General features: G+C 44.1%; 1 protein-coding gene across 1 annotated transcript in view; it reads right to left on the minus strand.

Annotated features, from left to right (window-relative positions):
* The window catches only part of NAA16 (N-alpha-acetyltransferase 16, NatA auxiliary subunit), a 109,137-nt gene extending 96,343 nt beyond the window's left edge, over positions 1-12,794 (minus strand). The window contains exon 1 of the mRNA XM_084639645.1: positions 12,401-12,794. Within this exon, the coding sequence (XP_084495771.1) occupies positions 12,401-12,454 (54 nt within the window). The 5' untranslated portion in view covers positions 12,455-12,794. The remainder of the gene's footprint in view (positions 1-12,400) is intronic.
* Between the last annotated feature and the right edge of the window lie 307 nt (positions 12,795-13,101).

The following is a 13,101-nucleotide window of genomic DNA, read 5'->3' on the forward strand; positions in this document are numbered from 1 at the left end:
TGAACTATAAGGACTAAGAATTCCATGTTTCTAAGGTTAAGTAGCATGTGTTTCTACCCATAACAGTTCATGATATATGGGACATGGAAATTCACATCATGTCGATGTTACTGTGTCACTTCATCCCCTGTGCACACACTTTAACTCTAACCTGATTTAAAGGCCACAATCTTGAGAACTGTTAGAGCAAACACCTCATGCTGCTCAAAACACTGAGCTATCCCTACCCAAGATGTTAGTTGCTGCTAACTTCCTAAATAACTCCTGTTTCTATGAGCCAAGAACTGAAACAGGCCAATTAAATGGATAGAAATATTTAAAGGATCAAGTCTAGAATCTTTATTCACAGTATTTACATTTTTCCAGAGTAGCAGCTGTGTTAGTCTGTATTCGCAAAAAGGAGTACTTGTGGCACCTTAGAAACTAACAAATTTATTTGAGCATAAGCTTTCGTGAGCTACAGCTTACTTCATCGGATGCATTCAGTGGAAAATACAGTGGGGAGATTTATATACATAGAGAACATGAAACAATGGGTGTTACCATACACTCTTTAATGAGAGTGATCACTTAAGGTGAGCTATTACCAGCAGGAGAGCGGGCGGGGGGGGGAGGGAACCTTTTGTAGTGATAATCAAGGCGGGCCATTTCCAGCAGTGGACAAGAACGTCTGAGCAACAGTGGGGTGGTTGGAGGGGGGAAATAAACATGGGGAAATAGTTTTACTTTGTGTAATGACCCATCCACTCCCAGTCTCTATTCAAGCCTAAGTTAATTGTATCCAGTTTGCAAATTAATTCCAATTCAGCAGTCTCTCGTTGGAGTCTGTTTTTGAAGTTTTTTTTGTTGAAGAATTGCAACTTTTAGGTCTGTAATTGAGTGACCAAAGAGATTGAAGTGTTCTCCGACTGGTTTTTGAATGTTATAATTCTGGAAGTCTGATTTGTGTCTATTTATTCTTTTACGTAGAGACTGTCCAGTTTGACCAATGTACATGGCGTAGGGCTTTGCTGGCACATATCACATTGGTAGATGTGCAGGTGAACGAGCCTCTGATAGAGTGGCTGATGTGATTAGGCCCTATGATGGTGTCCCCTGAATAGATATGTGGACACAGTTGGCAACAGGCTTTAATGCAAGGATAGGTTCCTGGGTTAGTGGTTCTGTTGCCTGGCGTGTAGTTGCTGGTGAGTATTTGCTTCAGGTTGGGGGGCTGTCTAAGTAAGGACTGGCCTGTCTCCCAAAATCTGTGAGAGTGACGGATAGGTTGTAGATCCTTGATGATGCCTTGAAGAGGTTTTAGTTGGGGGCTGAAGGTGACAGCTAGTGGCGTTCTGTTATTTTCTTTGTTGGGCCTGTCCTGTAGTAGGTGACTTCTGGCTCTGTCGACCTGTTTCTTCACTTCAGCAGGTGGGTATTGTAGTTGTAAGAATGCTTGAGAGAAATCTTGTAGGTGTTGGTCTTTGTCTGAGGGGTGGGAGCAAATGCGGTTGTATCGTATAGCTTGGCTGTAGATAATGGATCATGTGGTGTGGTCTGGGTGAAAGCTGGACGCATGTAGGTAGGCATAGCGGTCTGTAGGTTTCCGGTATAGGGTGGTGTTTATGTGACCATCGCTTATTAGCACTGTAGTGTCCAGGAAGTGGATCTCTTGTGTGGACTGGTCCAGGCTGAGGTTGATGGTGGGATGGAAATTGTTGAAATCATGGTGGAATTCCTCAAGAGCTTCTTTTCCATGGGTCCAGATGATGAAGATGTCATCAATGTAGCGCAAGTAGAGTAGGGGCATTAGGGGACGAGGGCTGAGGAAGCGTTGTTCTAAGTAAGCCATAAAAACGTTGGCATACTGTGGGGCCATGGGGGTACTCATAGCAGTGCTGCTGATTGGAAGGTATACATTGTCTCCAAAAGTGAAATAGTTATGGGTGAGGACAAAGTCACAAAGTTCAGCCACCAGGTTTGCTGTGACATTATCGGGGATACTGTTCCTGACGGCTTGTAGTCCATCTTTGTGTGGAATGTTGGTGTAGAGGGCTTCTACATCCATAGTGGCCAGGATGGTGGTTTCAGGAACACCACCGATGGATTGTAGTTTCCTCAGGAAGTCAGTGGTGTCTGGAAGATAGCTGGGAGTGCTGGTAGCGTAGGGCCTGAGGAGGGAGTCTACATAGCCAGACAATCCTGCTGTCAGGGTGCCAATGCCTGAGATGAAGGGGCGTCCAGGATTTCCAGGTTTATGGATCTTGGGTAGCAGACAGAATACCCCAGGTTGGGGTCCCAGGGGTGTGTCTGTGAGGATTTGGTCTTGTGCTTTTTAAGGGAGTTTCTTGAGCAAATGCTGTAGTTTCTTTTGGTAACCCTCAGAGGGATCAGAGGGAATGGCTTGTAGAAAGTGGTGTTGGGGAGCTGCCTAGCAGCCTCTTGTTCATATTCTGACCTATTCATGATGACGACAGCACCTGCTTTGTCAGCCTTTTTGATTAGGATGTCTGAGTTGTTTCTGAGGTTGTGGATGGCATTGTGTTCTGCACGGCTGAGGTTATGGGGCAAGTGATAATGCTTTTCCACAATTTCAGCCCGTGCACGTCAGCGGAAGCACTCTGTGTAGAAGTCATCAAAGATGCACTGCAAGAACCACCTTTCTTGAACAACTGGAGTTTGCCAGAAGTCAGTCAAACATTTCAGATAGTCTTCTGCTGTGAACAAGCTGCATAGCATATATGAAATTATACACTCAATATGATGTGACCAGATGAAACTTTCAATATGCTTAGATACCAATTAATGGAAATAAAGTGAAATGATGAAAATATAAGTAGTTTTGCTACATTGTTTTGAAAGATCGAAGGATCACCGAATCCAACCAACTGGACACTCAGCTCATTTCTAACCCTGAAGCTACTCAAGAGGCTAATTTGATATCTGCATTGAGCAGCCTGCACTTAGTGAGCCCTTCTGTCTGAGCACTGACATCCTGTGTAAACAGCAACATGCCAGATGAATGTCAAGATTCCAGAAAAGAAAAAGAAAAAAGGCACCCAGACAAGTTCAGCTACATTTAAGTTGTTGGACAAATAAGTTTATATACTGTACCCTTGAGTTAAAGGGACATCACCAATAAAAATATTAGTGGGTAGTATTTTTAAGACACCTGTAACTGAAAGATAACATGGTAATCTATTTTCAGTTTCCTTTGAGGATCCTATAGCACTTTCTGTATAGTCACAGTTTCTTGGAATGAGTGGGTCTTTCAAACAGCAAGAGAGTATACAAACATTTTGAAAAGGAAAATGAGACTAAAGACACAAAAGCCAGTAGAGGGGCACATTATACCTTAGTCCACTTCTTAAACTGGCTAGATTCCAAGCTAGTGTCTCTATGGCCTATCTATTTAATTCTCATAGACCTCATGCTATTGCATAATACTGACAATTTGAAACAAAGCATAATATGCACTGTAAGGCTGGAAGTGGAGAGTCTAAAACCAGAAAGCAGAGATTATTATCCAGACATAGAAAAAAAAGCCAGAGTCAATACAAGCATATGGAAGTGGTAGGAGAAAACCCACCATTAGTGTCTAGTTAATGAAATTGCAGTGAGAAAGGAAACCTGTTCAAACCTGCAGAGACTTTTAGAAACAATTCTGTCAAAAACTTCTAAACCACTTTTTAACCACCATATCTTTTTTCTGGGAGCTTCTCCTGGCTGTAAGTGCTTAGAGGCCCTTTAGCTATACTGAATGCATATACTCTAGTCACAAATACATACTGTTCACAGACAATGCAGAAACATTAGCGTACTGACATGACAAATATTTAGAAGTTCCAACATTAAATGACAATTTATAAGTAGAACTTGATTCACAGAGCATTTCTTTAGTAGTGTCTGTTTTAGATGTGTGTCTATCAAACATTATATAAAAGTTTGATTAGACTTTAGGAGACAACATTTAGTAGAATATATACACTGAATACTACCTAACTAATTACACTGGCAGTGCTTGTTACGTTTGTTCAATGCTGGAGTAACTTCAACTTTTAAAAAAACTGGATAACATTGTTTGAATTTGAAACTTCATCAGGTATTAAGAGTGGTATTCTGTATACACTGAGTCCATGAAAGTCACATCTTTATTACTTGCACAGATACTGCTTTTTTAAAAGCAAGGAAGCAGCATGACAATAGTGCCACTTTTTTTGTATGATACTTGTGAATGTGTACAGATTAACTCACCCACTGATTTCAATGGGACTATTATAATGTGTGTGGAGTTATGCATATGTGCACTTCTTTGCAGGATATAGATCTTGGATATTACATCAGAAAACCAGCAAGATATAAAAACAAATAACTTTTTTGTACTCTAACTGCAAATTGACAGAAGACAAACTGTTTGTCAAACAACTATTTGAAAACACAATTTTAACTGAGAACTCGAAACTCATGGCTATGTTTCACACTGCCAGCTGTAAGAGCTTGCAGTTTCACTATTATGAAACAGTGTTGCACACCTGAATAAATGAGCTTGTATAAAATCCATTAAAAAGGAAGATTTTTAAGCTTCACCCATTCTAACAGAAGTTTGATTTTTTTCAAGTTATTTATGCACTCTGATAACTCAAAGCAAGCATACGACTAACACTGGTAATTTTAAGTGGCTAAAAGGCAGACTTATTTCTTAGTGTTCAAAATAGGGCTGACGCATTAAAAGCGTAGTCACATGAAGAGCATGCACGCTACGCTTCCCACCTACCATCCTGCAAGAATTATACAGCAAGTGAAATGGCCCTGCCAATCAGAGCAACATTTCCCAGTGTAGTTACGATTCAGAACAGCATGGTCATTGCCACAGTGCAGGGCAACGGCATCTGTATTCCCCCTTTATGGGGCAGAAAGAGCACCCACTCAGGTTCCCCTACCCATCACCTCCCTTAGATGGAGATATGTCTCTCTCCCTTCTGACCAGAGTATTTCTAGGCCGAAGAGTTCTTTACCTTCACTACATTATTCTTAGGAAAGACAGGCTGCCCAAGTAGGCCTGCTTACTTTCTCAGATGGTTAATTAAGTGTGACTGCCCACAGTTATAAGGTGCCACATAGCACTTCCCATGCAAGCCTAATTTATTCTTAAGGTAAATACTACACAGAAAACATTAAAAGTTTTAAAAAAAAATCTACACAAAGACTAATAAGCTGACGAGCGATCACCCCAACATGGGCTATGGCTGGAGCCATCCTTCTACATCCCACCCAAAGGGTTTCCTTGTTTCAAATTCCTCATAGCTTAAGCTCAGAACACACACACACACACACACAGTCTTATGCGGCCTCAGTAGGGTCAGTTCTTCCAACCTTTCCCTAAGGATTGCGTCCCCCCATGAACAAGGGGTCCTGTCTGTTTGCTAGATCATGAAGAAGGCCCTGAGCCTGTTTAGAACCAGGCTATTTATCCAAAGATCTTTTCTTTCTCTGTTGGTCCCTGGAAAAATCCAGTTTGAATCCATATATGCAATTCTCTCCAGAGAGTAAATTTAAAAGACCTGATAACTAAAAGGAATTACATTAAATATGTAACTCCTCTAGGAGGAGACGGATGCAATTCCACAAACACAGGGCTTGTCTACACTACTGCATGGGGTCGATCTAAGATGCGCAACTTCAGCTACATGAATAGCGTAGCTGAAGTTGACATACTTAGATCTACTTACTGCGGTGTCTTCACTGCGGTAAATTGACAGGTAATGCTCTCCCATCGACTCCGCTTGTGCATCTCGTTCTAGTGGAGTACTGGAGTCGATGGGAGAGCACTTAGCGGTCGATTTATCACGTCTAGTATCGACCCCCACACTGGATCGATTGCTGCCTGTCGATCCATCAGGTAGTGTAGACAAGCCCACGTGCTCAACTATATTTTTAATTCAATGGACTCCAATTAGGCATTAAACCTAATTCAATAAGGTTTAACTGAAGTCAGTAAAGTTTATCTTAATTCCATAAGATTTATCCAGGATATTATCAGTCTGCCCAAATCATCAATTACGAAGTGAAACACCTGTGAATTGTTACAGGTCCTTGAACATCACAAGCCCCAAACTAACACCGCCATCTCAACTTTTTGATTCATTCATCTTGCAAAATAGTAATCACACCAGCGTAGGATTACTACTGAACTTAAACAGAAAGTAATCCAGTTTCTCCATGCCATCACTAACATTAAACCAAGTATCACATGCAAATTTATCACGTCAAAAAGTTATTCTACAAACATGCATTACACGGTGCAGCTTTAAATACTAGCTGTTCGTTCCTATTAACACATGTAATATTTCTATAATACTGTGGTAACTTAATGACATGTTTTAGCAACTTCAGAGAAAATAATGGTCTATAATAATTTGTGCTTTTAGGCTGATAAATGACTCATCTACATTTATTGGTAGGCAATACCTATATAAGGCAGTTAAACAAGAATATTAAGCTAGAACATTTGATGAAACTTGAAGATGTGCTTCGTAAATAACCAAGTAAAAATGAAAAAAAAAAACTCAAAGCCATTGACAAATTATTGTAATAAGTGACCACGCAGAGAGATTTATGTAGCCATTATGATTTCAGTTTTTTAACTGGGCTGCAAAACAAGTCCATTTTCTGATGCGTGATTTATTAGAGCATGAATTCCAAGTGAATGTAGTATATACTAAAAAAGAATTTTAAAAGAGATTAGCCAGTGATTCTCATGAGTCAGCCCAATAACAGAATCCCAAAAGAAACAGTATTAACATTCTTATCTAAAGAAGTCCTAAAATACACTTTTTTAAAAAAAGCTACAATAAATACTGTTTTCTAAATAAGAAACATTAAGGGCCTATCCACCCTACTGGTGCAAACTCAATATTTCTAGGGTGCTTTAATGTAGTACTGTCTACCTGGACCAATTACTGTACAATATTAGTGTGCTTTAGAAATCACATCCTGTAGTACACACTGCTATTCTGTGTAGACAAGTCCTAAATTAAGACTAAATTCTGAATTTAATTTAAACACACTTTTAGAGTGCCCATCAGTATTATGGGCATCAGATTAACATTAAAACTGAAAAAGATTAGAGCACATTAGTACTTAAGACACTGGATCACCGAGTGCACATTAGAGTCTGCAATTATGAGAGACAAGGTATCAATGTCCTGATCAGAAAACTATTGAGTGCACAAAGTTGGGGGGAGATCAAAGAGGCAACTAAGTCTAATTACTCCTTGGGAAATTCTGCACCACTGCAAATGCCCAGAATGTATGTCCCCTGCCGATTTCTTTGCTTCCCCACAGAAAAATAACTTTGACGGGGAAGCAAAGGGAAGCCACAAGAGCAGTCATGCGACCCTCCCCAGCAGTATGTTTTGGGCGCTCAGGGCAGCTAGCAGAGAGGTAAATCACTGTGGGGCAGGAGGCAGGACTGGGGAAGACCCAGCTGGTGGCTCCTACCCTGCGCTGGGCTCAGCTGCTAGTCCCGGCTGGCCTGGGGGAGGACAGTACTTCCTCTTCCCCTGCATCCAGGGCCAAGTCAAACTGACCCACCCCCAGATTTTTCCCCCTGCTGCAGGAAGCTCTACAAACTTCCCCACTCCAGGATCCATTGCTCCGCAGCTGCAGGGAGAGGGATCCCTGTACAAGGAGCTGCTCCCCCCACCCACAGTGCATCCAGACCTCCTCATACCCAGACCCTCCAGCCGAGCATCCCCCTTTCCCCCACTCAGAACCGCCCCGATGAGCTGCACAGTGATCTCCCACCTCTGTGTGGCCAACGGCCTGGGCTCCCCAATGCCATGCTGGAGCCTCCACATTTGACAAATAACATTTTCAGAATTTTAAAATATTGTGTGTAGAATTTTAATTTTTTTGGCACATAATGTAACTAATAGTGGACTTTGACTACCAGCATATAAACTGGACAAAGTCACCACCTGAGAAGTTTCAGCAATTTCTCAACCATTTAAACAACTGCTTCTTTATACACTTCTACAGCATACAAATTAATAGTTTCTCCCCTTAGGGCTTGTCTACATAGAAAAATTAATTGCTATAATTATATTGGTATATTTCCAAGTGGACTATTATTTACAACAGTGGACTTTTTAGGTTTAACTTAATTCCCTTTTGAAGCAAGTTAAGCTAAACTGAAAAAAGGCCACTGTTATTGCAAATTATAGCATCCACATGGTAAGTTACACTGATAACTATACAGATATAGCAATGCTGATAAAATTTCCCAAAGTAGACAAGCCCTTGTGCCTCGGTAAGTAGGAATTAGTTCAAGCAGTAACCAGAGTTGAACCATTACATAACTATGACTGTGATGCAGTATGTGAAAAGGAATCCTACCAAAAAATAATGCTGTGAAATGAAACTTCAGGGGATTAAAAAGAGAGAAGAGGAAGCAATAACAAAATAGCAAAAAAAAAAAAAAAAATCAACCTATCACAGGTCAAGTGAAGAACCCAAAATTCTGACTGGTTAAAATGTCAACTGACCAGCTATTATTTGAGCTCCATCAAATACTCTAGCAAGAATGCCCTAATGTAGGTATTGGCCTACTTTTTTTTGATTGCATCATGATGCCATTCTTTCAGAACTTCATTTCACTGTGTTTCACATTTTTCCTCTGTTAAAATAATGCAGTTAAGTAACGTTTTGTAATTATGCATAAGTAAGTATCTCAGGTCATGCTTATTGGAAACCATAAAGTCTTACTCTTTTTTTGTTTGTTTGTTACTGTACTAATAAATTAGTGCGTTAAAATAACCTGACAATTGACACTATTTGATCCATCAACTGACCAAATGTTTTTGGATAGGTCACATGTGCAACCCTAGACCCTCGTATTCTCAAGTACCCTCTGAGCAGAGTTGCAGAAGATGTATGTATGCAGAATAGAGGAAGTATGAAGACAAGGACACAATGTAGTATGGTTAAATGACAAGGTTCAAGGATGTTATTTGAGCCAAAGATATATCCTCCAGAAAATGGAACTCCAACCCAAGAGAATCCTATATAATGTAGCAAGCTATTGCAGGTAATATATAAATAAGAGAGAGGTCAGGAGGGAATCTGAGAAGAAACAAGTAGTCCTAAACCAAAAAGCCCATATACCAAAAGCAGCAGTCTAGGATAGAATCCACACGTACTACTAGAACAAACAGAGCAATTAAGAATAATGACCAAGATACCCTGTAAGAATATTTTTTAACACCACATACACATATTGTTTCTAGGCATATACTAAAATAAAGCCAATTAACAAAAGGTACAAAATATAAGCTATGCAGACATTAATACTTCAGGGAATTAGTTGGGAACAACTGCAAGGATAAAACAGAAAAACGAACACTGAGAAATTTTAAAACTTGATTTTTTTTCTTTCAGTACATTAAGATCAATTGGACAAGTGAATGGCAGCATGTGGATAAGAATTCAGGAAATAATCAGTTATTAATCCCTATGTAGATCATTAACTCACCTTTCACAAAGGGTAAACATTCATTCTCACTCAACTGCCACATTATTTTTATCTGATTATCTATAATTAGACATTTGAAGATAAAATGGTGGTAATTTGCCTAAAATGCACTTGCCTAAAAATTCTATAAATGTATAATGTTAATTATACAAGATATATTGGGAAGTGACTGCTACTATGAACTTGTTTGCTCCTAGTAAGAATAATCACTTATCTGTTCTAAAATTAGTAATTTATTTATAGCAGAGAGCAAGGGGAGTGCTAGATTACTTAGTAAGATGCATACCATAACCATACAGTAAGCAGCAAATTGCTATTAAGAACTATTAAATCTTCAAATCTAAATGCTGCCCAAAGCCAACAAAAGAAACCAATCAAGAAACACCTGCCAGTACACATCAACAGCACACATCTGAGCTTAGACACTAAGATTTGTGTTCTTGTTAAGCACTCTGGCCTTTGCTAAATTCAACTTATCCCTAAAAAAAAAAATCCTCACTATTGTTAACACCAGTAGTAGCAAGACGGATGCTCTAGGAGCAAATAACGAACCAGTGGTTGCCAGTAGTTTTACCACCATGACACGTGGACCTCCTCTGAGCAGGTATAGATGACAAGGTAATTTAAAACTCCTGGAGCTTTGTTCACACTGGGGGTATGTCTATACAGCAGCTGGGATTCCCAGTTCATGGAGACACATATGCATGAGCAGACCTAGCGTTGGTGCCGAAAAGTAAGTCTGGACACAGCAGTCTGAGGCTTAGGCTAGCTGCCCAAGTAGAACCCTGCACATGCAGTCTGTACTCTGGCGGCTAGCTTGAGCTGCAGCCTGTGCTGCCACAGCTACACAGCTATGTTTAGGAGCTAGCTCAAACAGAGTTTGCACATGCATGTCTACTAAGGTTGCCAATCCTCCCGGCTTCGCCAGGAGTCTCCCAAAATTGGGCTCTATCTCCCGGAGGCTAGCGAAGCCACACAGGGAGATCTTAGGCCGTTAAAAGTCTGGCGATACAGCAGGGCTAAGACAGACTCCCTGTCTGTGCTGGCCCCACGCCACTCCTGGAAGGGGCCAGCACATTCCTGCGGCCCATTCGGGGGAAGAAGAGGGGAGGCAGGGGGTATGCACATGCTGCCCCCCCATCCCAAGCACCAACTCCACAGCTCCCATTGGTCGGGCACTGGGCCAATGGGAGCTGGGGGGCGGGCAATGCCTGCAGGCACAGACAGAGCACAGAGCGCCCTGGTCTCCTCCCCGCCCAAGGCCACAGAGATGTGCCAGCTGCTTCCTGGAGCAGTGCAAGGACAGGCAGGCAGCCCGCCTTAGCCCTATTGCGCTGCTGACCAGGAGCCACCTGAGGTAAGAGCCTCCCGGCCACCCCCTACTGCACCCCAACCCTCTGCCCCAGCCCTGAGACCCCTCCTGGAGCCAGCACCCCAAACCCCCACCTGCACCCAAACTCCCAACCAGAGTCTACACCCCCTCCCACACCCCAATGCCCTGCCCAGCCGCGAGTCCCCTCGTATACCCAAACTCCCTCCCAGAGCTTGCACACCACACCCCCTCCCACACCCCAACCTCCTGCCCCAGCCCAGTGAAAGTGAGTGAGTATTGGGGACAGCAAGCAACCGGAGGCATGGAGTGAGTGGGGCAGGGCCTCAGAGAAGGGGCAGGGCTGGGAGGTGGGTAAGGGTGTTTGGATTTGTGTGATTAGACAGTTAACAACCCTAATGTCTACCCAAAACGGGAATCACATCACTCAGCAGCTGTGTAGACATACTCTACAACTTCACTACTAATCACCCATGGAGCTGCACCAGGTGAGATTTTTTTCATAAAATAGTTAATACACAGAACAACCTAAAGGATTTTTTTTTTTAAATAACCTAGACCAAGAAAATATTTCAGACAAACTACAATTGATGACCCAAGAAATGGATTATTTATAACACAAATTAAACCTCTGGCCGTTTAAACACTTGATCAATTAAGTAAATAAATTGAGTCCTTGGGCTGACCACTTACACGTTAAAAAACCCCTTTAATGATGTTGCGGAGAACCCAATTCTGCTTTACTAGGCTGCCAGTCATGTTCAGCCATGTGGCTAAGTGAAAAAATCTTCCTGCATTTTAATATCTTAAATCTAGTCCCTCTATACCATGTGTTCTTGGTCAGTTGCTATCCAAGAGATGGCTGCATTTCAGAGATGAGGTGAGAGCCCCTATACATCGGTTACATTTGTAAAGTGCTTTGGGATCCTCCTTCGAGCTGAGCGTGCTGTTTAAGTGTAAGATATTATTATTAGCCACACACCTGAACAGACATCCCCAGTTCTAGAGAGGTTTGAAATCTGAACCCAGACCGGGCTCTCACAATTCAGCGGTGTGTTTCAAATGGGCCAAGCCAAAACCCCAGATCCAGGCAGCCGAAACTTTTTTTCTTTTTTTTGCCCCCCTCCGTGGAGGGCGGGGGCGCAAGGGGAAAGTGCCTCAAACCTGGTTTCAGGCTTCGCAGCCGTCTGTGGTGACCCGCGTTCCCCGGGGACCCTGCATCCCGCTCAGGCGCGCCCCGGCCATGGGGAGCGGAGGCGGCTGGGCACCACAGCGGCGCGCCAGCCCGTTTGCGGCGGCCCCGCTACACCCCCCTTCCGGGGGGTCAGGCGGGCCCCTCATGGGAAGCGGCTGCCGGGCCTGCTCCGCCCTGGGCTCCCGCGAGACAAAGGAAGGAAGCGGGCGAGAGCCCGGAGGCGGCGGGAGCTCCAGCCTAGCCAGCGCACGGGGCCAGGGCCGCGCACCTGCTCCCGCGCCCCCGGGGGAGCTGGCTTGACGGGCTGGGAGAGGACGGGCGTCCCGAGCCGGGGCGGGCCTGGCCGCGCGGGGCGGGCACTGACCAGGATCCGCTTGAAGAGGTTGCTCTCCTTGGGCGGCAGCAGCACGGACGGCATGGTGCGCGAGGGCAGCCCGGGCGGCGCGGAGAAGACGCGGCTCCTGCCTGGCGGCGGCGGTTTAACTCATTGGCCTGCGCCGCCCGGCCGGCTCCCCTCAATCGCGGCGAGCGAGCGCGGCCCTTGTGCGCAGCTGCCGGGGAGGCCTCGCTTCCCCACTGACGCTGCAAAATGGCCGCTGGGATCCCCCTTGGCGCACGCGCAGATCCTGCTCTCTAGCCTGCGGGGTGCGAGGGGAGCAGCGCCCCCGCGGCCAGTCCTGGAGCCCCGGAGGCGGGAGGCATCCCAGGAGGTAGCGGGCTGAGTTTGGCCTCGCCCAGATTTGCCACCAACTCTCGCGATGTTGTTATAAATCTTGGGATTTGGTGCCTGAGGAGGTCAGCCTTACCCCCTTTGTAGCGCTTGTGGTTGGAGGGGAACCTCTCTCCCCCAACAAGGCACCACCCCAGGGCAAGTCAGAGGAGCTGTGAGATTCAAGGCCTGGTGGGTGGCTCCGTGGAGGCCTGGGGCTGGCAGTGTAGTGTGGCGTTTGGCTGCGGAGGGGCATTGGCGGGGTTTGACCTGTACCTGTGGGATGTGACAGGATGGAAAATCCCATTATTCTGATTACACTCTTGCCACCGTCCCTCCTCTTTGCCTTAGCGTCC

This window comes from Lepidochelys olivacea, assembly GCF_965140295.1.
Source record: "Lepidochelys olivacea isolate rLepOli2 genome assembly, chromosome: 1".
Lineage (NCBI taxonomy): Eukaryota > Metazoa > Chordata > Testudines > Cheloniidae > Lepidochelys > Lepidochelys olivacea.